This window comes from Asparagus officinalis, chromosome 9, assembly GCF_001876935.1.
Source record: "Asparagus officinalis chromosome 9, Aspof.V1, whole genome shotgun sequence".
Classification (NCBI taxonomy): domain Eukaryota; kingdom Viridiplantae; phylum Streptophyta; class Magnoliopsida; order Asparagales; family Asparagaceae; genus Asparagus; species Asparagus officinalis.
The window spans coordinates 6,169,176-6,176,149 of record NC_033802.1 but is presented as its reverse complement, the minus strand read 5'-3'; the positions used below and the strand labels follow the sequence as shown (position 1 = coordinate 6,176,149).

The window sequence follows — 6,974 nt, the reverse complement described above, 5'->3', positions numbered from 1 at the left end:
TATCAGGCATGGAAAATAGAGCTTGCTTAATCTCCTCCCTGGAGACAGGAGAACTCAATTCATCCCTCTGAGCTGGAGTAAGAACAAGGCCATTGGAGATCACACTAGGATCAGGGGTTGTGTTGACCTTAGCATTCCCCAACAACTTCTTATAATATTCAACAAGCTCTGAGGTGATATCAGACAATTCTGTGAGCCTGAAACCAGCAGCATTGTATATTGACAAGATTCTACTCTGATGTCTTTTGGATTTCATCACTGAGTGAAAGAATTGAGAGCCCTTATCAGAGTGGAGTCCCCATTTGATGTTAGCTTTTTGTCTAAGAAAGGAATTTTCATTATCCAGCAGAATAGCATATTTTTTGATGCATTCCCTCTCTTTAGAAATCAACTCTGAATTGAAGAGGTCAGTACTCAGCTTGAATTGAATCTCCAAAAGTTCAGTTTGAGCTCTAGAAACTTGCTGACTGATATTCATGTAATTCTTCTTATTGAGATCCTTGAGAGCATGCTTGAGATTTTTAAGTTTAGAGCAGAATTTGAACATGCAAAAACCTCTAACACTCTTATTCCAAGCAGATCTTACCACTTCTAAGAAATCAGGGTGTTTAGCCCACATATTAAAGAATTTAAAAGGTTTTTTACCATCAAATGTTTCATCTCCAATGGTAATGAGCCCAGGGGAGTGATCAGAGCATAGAGGCATCAAATATTCCACTTGACTTGTAGTATATTGATTAATCCAATCATTAAATATTCTTCTTATTGAGATCCTTTTGGCTTTGTTGACAACTAGCTGCAGACCTAAACGGTTAATACACTAACCAAATAATATATCATGGGCGTGGGCCGGGCTAGGCTTACTTTTCCAATCCCGAGTTAGGGGCTAGGCCCGACCCAACCCATGACCCGAGCATATCATGGGTCGGCACACACGCAACCCTAAGCGCCTATCTGAGTCATTTCGGAACCATCTCTGATACTTTTTAGAATTTGAGAGATTATTGAGCAATTTTAGACATTTAATATCTTTAAAAAAACTTTATTTGAGATACAGAAGAATAGGCTATTCTCTTTTTTTAATTGCGTTGACCAAGAGAAGTTGAAGCTGCATAGATTATTTGTATTGTCCCTACTATCACCAACCAGGGAGAAAATATACAGTGGGCGTGCGGTAATAATTCCATATTGATCCGAATCAATCAATATGCTCCCATTTTTAAAAAGATTCTTGCTAGAAGCATACATGGACTGTAATGTGCTTCTCCATGGGTATCTGGTAGCCATGTATGTAGGGGTATAATAGGCAATTTGGCAGCATAAGCAATAAGGAAGCCCTAATAGAATGTTATTTCTAATGCCACATGATATGACTGACGAGCTAATCTTTCAAAATCCAATGTTGGTTCATTGGAACCATATAAAGCCACACCTAGAACCCCTATTAAGAGAAAAATGGAACCCCCCGCAGTGTACAAAATAAACTTTGTAGCCGAGTACAAACGTTTCTTTCCCCCCCACATGGATAAAAGTAAGTAAACAGGAATTAATTCTAACTCCCACATAAGGAAAAAAAGTAAAAGGTCTCGAGAAGAAAATAATCCTATTTGACCACTGTACATTGCTAACATCAGGAAATAGAATAATCGCGAATTTCGAGTAACAGGCCAAGCTGCTAAAGTAGCTAAAGTAGTGATAAATCCTGTCAGTAAAATGGGTCCCATGGAAAGCCCATCGATTCCCAGTCTCCAGTGAAAATCAAAAATATTTATCCATTTAAAATCCTCCTCCAATTGAATTAATGGATCGTCCAATTGGAAATGATAACAGAACACATAGGTTGTTAGAAGGAGTTCTAATAAGCATATACATATAGTATACCACCTAAATACCTTATTCCCCTTATGAGGGAGAAAGAAAATTGAAGAACCTGCGAATATTGGCAAAACTACAAGTAGCGTTAACCAAGGGAAATAACTCGTGATAAAGACAAGATGCGTTTTGACTAAAAAACCCGTGCTCGGAATAATATATTTTATCGAGTACGGGCTTTTGTCGGTAAAAAGGAATCAAATGATTCAAGTGGAGTTTTTTATAACGTATCAATAAGATAGACCCATGCTGCGGGTTGTTTCATGCCATAAATAAACACGGACACTCAAAAAATCTGTTGGACAGGCGGATTCACATCTCTTACAACCTACACAGTCCTCCGTTCTTGGCGCAGAAGCAATTTGCTTAGCTTTACATCCGTTCCAAGGTATCATTTCCAATACATCTGTGGGGCAGGCTCGTACACATTGAGTACATCCTATGCATGTATCATAAATTTTTACTGAATGCGACATTGGGTCTATAAATTCTAGTTTTGAACATAAAAAATTTTCGATCTGGTAAAGTAAAATCAGGAGTAAATGAATTATATTTATATTGTAGACACCAGACGAATCAATGGTTTATCAAAAAAATCTTAAGAATCAATATATATTTCTAAATCTGTTCATGAAAAAAGACCAAGAGACTTTGATTTCCGTTTCAACAACCATGATCATACGAGTCACGCATATGACTTCACATTGACATCGGTCAATGCATCGTCAATATTGCAATAGTAATATGGAAATATAATATTATACATATTACTATAAAAGAATAAAAAATGAAAAAAAAAATTCTATTTATATAATAGTTATGACTAATTATTCAACAAATTTGATTGATTGATACGAGTTGATTTTCTGTTACGATAGATCGACGAAACAATAGCTAGTCCAATAGCTGCTTCCGCGGCTGCAATGGCTATAATAAAGATTGAGAAAATGTCTCCTTTTAATTGACGACTATCAAATATATCAGAAAACGTTACGAGATTAATATTAACCGAATTTAGTATAAGTTCAAGACACATAAGTGCTCTAACCATGTTTCGACTTGTGATCAATCCATAGATACCTATAGAAAATAAATAGACGCTCAAAAAAAGTACATGTTCGAACATCATTGACTAACTCCTCATCAATCTCGATTCATTTCAATATGAACAATAATTCAACGGATTTGATTGACTAGAATCGAGCAATTACAGAAAAAAAGAGGGTATCCGCAGTAGATTAAACTAAAAACTTTCCCCTTTTTCATTTGATTTAAAATTTCTAACAATTTTATTAATTCTTATTAATTCTAAGTATTTGCTATTGACGAGCCATAGTAATTGCACCTATCAAAGAAACTAAAAGAATTATAGAAATAAGTTCAAACGGCAGATAAAAATCTGTTGATAAATGAATTCCAATTTGTTGAACGTTACTTATAAGGTCCTGTTCTATAATCTGGTTTGATCTTGTAGTCCAAATAATTCCGTACCATGACGTATCTGGGATAGTAGTAATTAGTGAAAAAAGAATACTTGTACAAACCAGTGAAGTGACTCCATCTCCAACAGTCCAAAGATAGGACCCGTTAGAATAGTCTGAACCGTTCATGAACATAACAGCAAATATTATTAAGACATTTATGGCTCCCACATAAATAAGGAGCTGTGCGGCAGCTACAAAATAGGAGTTTGCTGGAATATAGAATAAGGATATACAAACAAGAACGAATCCTAATGAAAAGGCAGAATAAATTGGATTGGTAAATAATACTACTCCTAGACCTCCTAATATAAGAAATAATCCTAGAAATACTACAAGTATATCGTGTATTGGTCCAGGTAAATCCATTATGTATACCAAATAAATAAGTCGAAATATTTCATGACCTTACTAAATAGTCCAGGAAAGAGAAGGGTGTTACCTTTATTTTTTTTTTTTTTTTTAGATGATGGATTTCTAATTGAATTAAATATTCAATCTTAATATGGTGTAGATATAGATAAAGTTATTGGTGAATCCTACTTTCTTTTTTCTTTTTTTTGAAAAAAAAAAAAGAAATAGTTGGAATTTTATATTTCGAAATCATCGCGAAACTATCGGTTTAAATCAAAGAGTAATTCTCAACAATCAATAGTTATTAATTATTATTTGTAATTTCTGACCAACCAAAAACTTGAATCCTTTATATCAAAGAACAAAATCTTAGTAATCAGTAATTGTTCTTGAATCAAGGGGTTTATCTTTGTCTATTTTGATTTGAGTCGAATTCATAACTGTTTGAATTGTGTAATCTCCAATTACTGACATTGGTAATCGGCCCAAAGCAATTTGATTATAATTCAATTCGTGACGATCATAAGTAGAAAGTTCATATTCTTCAGTCATCGATAAACAGTTTGTTGGACAATACTCGACACAGTTACCACAAAATATACAAACTCCAAAATCAATACTATAATTAAGCAATTGTTTCTTTTTAATATCTTTTTCAAATCTCCAATCAACAACGGGTAGATCTATGGGACATACACGAACACATACTTCACAAGCAATACATTTATCAAATTCGAAGTGGATTCGACCACGGAAACGTTCTGATGTGATCGATTTTTCATAAGGATATTGAATAGTTACAGGTAAACGATTTGTATGGGATAAGGTAATTATGAAACTTTGACCAATGTACCTTGCAGCTCGTATTGTTTGTTGACCATAATTTATGAACCCGGTCACCATAGGGAACATATTGTGGATCTCCGTGAATAAATTGCTGTTTTTTTCTCTTGTTTGAGATCGGTTATAAATCTAGAATATCATTATGATCATATTGCTTGTTTGAGTGTGCTTTGGCGTTCATTCATATTTATGTTCATATCTTATATCGCCATTGTCATTAGCTCATTATCTATATCATCCACTATCTTATTTAGATTGTTTTCCCCTTGTGTTAGTTTATATATATCCTTGCATCATATAGGATATATCTATTTGTTGTTCATATTGCTTATCCTAGCTTACATATCTTGTTATATTTCACTCTTGCTAGGATAACTTGTTAATTAATTTTTAATTGGCATTTAAATCGGATTAGATTAGCATAAGACCCTAATCACCCCCCCCCCTCTAGGGTCTAACAGGAAGGTGTTAGTGGGATGCCAATTGACTATCACGAAGGATTTGGAAGAATAAAGGATGTTAGATATCGATGTGCACCATCTTCTTCCAAAACCATTGGCTCTAAGCAGAGAGAGGAGGAAATCCCACCTAACACAATCAAAAGATTTGCTGAGTCGACCTTGAGGATGTAGGCTCCCACTTTTTTTAAAAAGCAGTAGTGCAGCATCTCATGACCGAAGACAATGGAGTCAATGATAGATTTGCCCGATTGAAACGCAGAATGAGAGTTGTCTATGATGGAAGACAGAAGGGGAGCTAGCCTATTTGCTAGGACTTTGGTGAAGATTTTGACAATGCCATTAATAAGGCTGATGGACCTAAAATCTGAGAGGTGGCAGGGGGAGTCTGATTTGGGAGTAAGAGAGATGTGGGAGATGTTGACTTTGTGGAGGGAGGATGCATCATTGTAGAGATGATGGAAGAAGGCTATAAGGTCATCTTTGATGGTATCCCAGAAGGTTTGATAAAAGAGTATAGGGAAGCCATCTGGACCGGGAGCTTTCTCAGGATGAAGGCCAAAGACGGTTGCTTTGATCTCGTCCGTTGAGAAGGGGGAGTCCATGTTGCTAAGGTCTACATAGGGGGATGGGTATAGATAGTTCGAGTCTACTTGGAATAGGGATGGGGATGGCCTTGAAGTTGTTGGAAAAATGCTGAAAGAATGCTAGTTGTTTATCATTTTCTAATGAGATGACGGTTGAGTCAATTGTCAGGTTCGGAATGAGGTTTTTTCTTTTATGAATTGATTTCATGATGTTGCTTTGCAGAACTTTCTTTTATGACCAAATATATATTTTCCTTCGCTTTATGTTTTTGATCTTACTGTATTTTATCCTACTTTAGCTAGTTCACTGTTATGGAGGGAGTTTTGAAGGAGGAAAGCTGTAGAGTTATATATGTGGCTTATGTTTTGTATTATTGTGTCTTTTTAGTCTCTTTAAATATTTTTTATTTAACCATTACTTTTTCTTGATTTTGACGCAGACTTCTTTTCCACAAGGAATTCCAACAAGTAAAGATTGGAGTCAGCTTGAGGTTCTAAATAAAGTTCAAAATTAGAAGCATTTTAGTGTTGTAGTGAGTCATTACTTGCTTCTTAAAAACTTAATATAGTTTTATAAACAAACATAATTCTTCCGTGCTTGCTGCGGTATTAGCGTGAACAGAATTAAAAATAATGGTTTGATTATTTGGTTTGGAATTTCTTAATTTATGGATAAAACTATTTTTTCTCGGTTGTATCGCTAATAAACTAATAAGAAAGAATATAAAAGTTAGAGATGCTTTTTGAATAATGTTGCCCAAAACAAAAGTACAACTGCGGGTGAATTCAGGGGCTTTTTGAAGATCAGAGCCAGGAAGGGCTATCTAAGGGCCGACCATTTAGAGGGGGTTTTCCTAAAATTTACCCATATCTTTTCCTATTTTACCTTATTTGCACTTTGGCACCCCTAAAGTGTAGCAATATTTTTATTTTGATATCTCAAAGTATCTTCTTAACACTTTGAAACTCCAAATTTTGATACTCCAAAGTGTAAATCCCATTTCACTTTAATACCCCAAGATATTTCTTTGACATTTTGATAACCCAAAGTTTCAATTAAGTTGCATGTTCATACCCCCTATCCATATTATGTTAGATTCCTACTAAATTTATACTACATCCTTAACTGAGTGAACCCTTCTGATTGCTGCATGTATATTTCTTCCTCTAGGTCACCGTGAAGGAAGGTTGTCTTCACATCTAACTGCTTGAGATGTAGATCTTTAGCTACAACAATACTCAGAACAGATCTAATAGTAGTCAATTTGACTACAGGAGAGAAGATTTATGCGTAATCAATTCCTTCTTTCTGCTGAAATCATTTGACCACCAATCTTGCTTTGTATCTTTTGCAACCATCTTGTTCCTCCTTGATTCTA

At 35.0% G+C, this 6,974-nt stretch overlaps 2 protein-coding genes across 2 annotated transcripts in view; both read right to left on the bottom strand.

Annotated features, from left to right (window-relative positions):
• Window positions 1-706, bottom strand: part of LOC109823127 — a 3,970-nt gene extending 3,264 nt beyond the window's left edge. The window contains exon 1 of the mRNA XM_020389415.1: window positions 47-706. Coding sequence (XP_020245004.1) covers window positions 47-706 — 660 coding nt within the window. The remainder of the gene's footprint in view (window positions 1-46) is intronic.
• On the bottom strand, window positions 1,032-2,069 carry LOC109823126 (NAD(P)H-quinone oxidoreductase chain 4, chloroplastic; the record flags this gene model as incomplete). Its single annotated transcript, XM_020389414.1, is given in 1 exon segment — window positions 1,032-2,069. A coding segment is annotated over 1 exon segment (1,038 nt), but the record flags the coding sequence as incomplete, so codon positions are not given.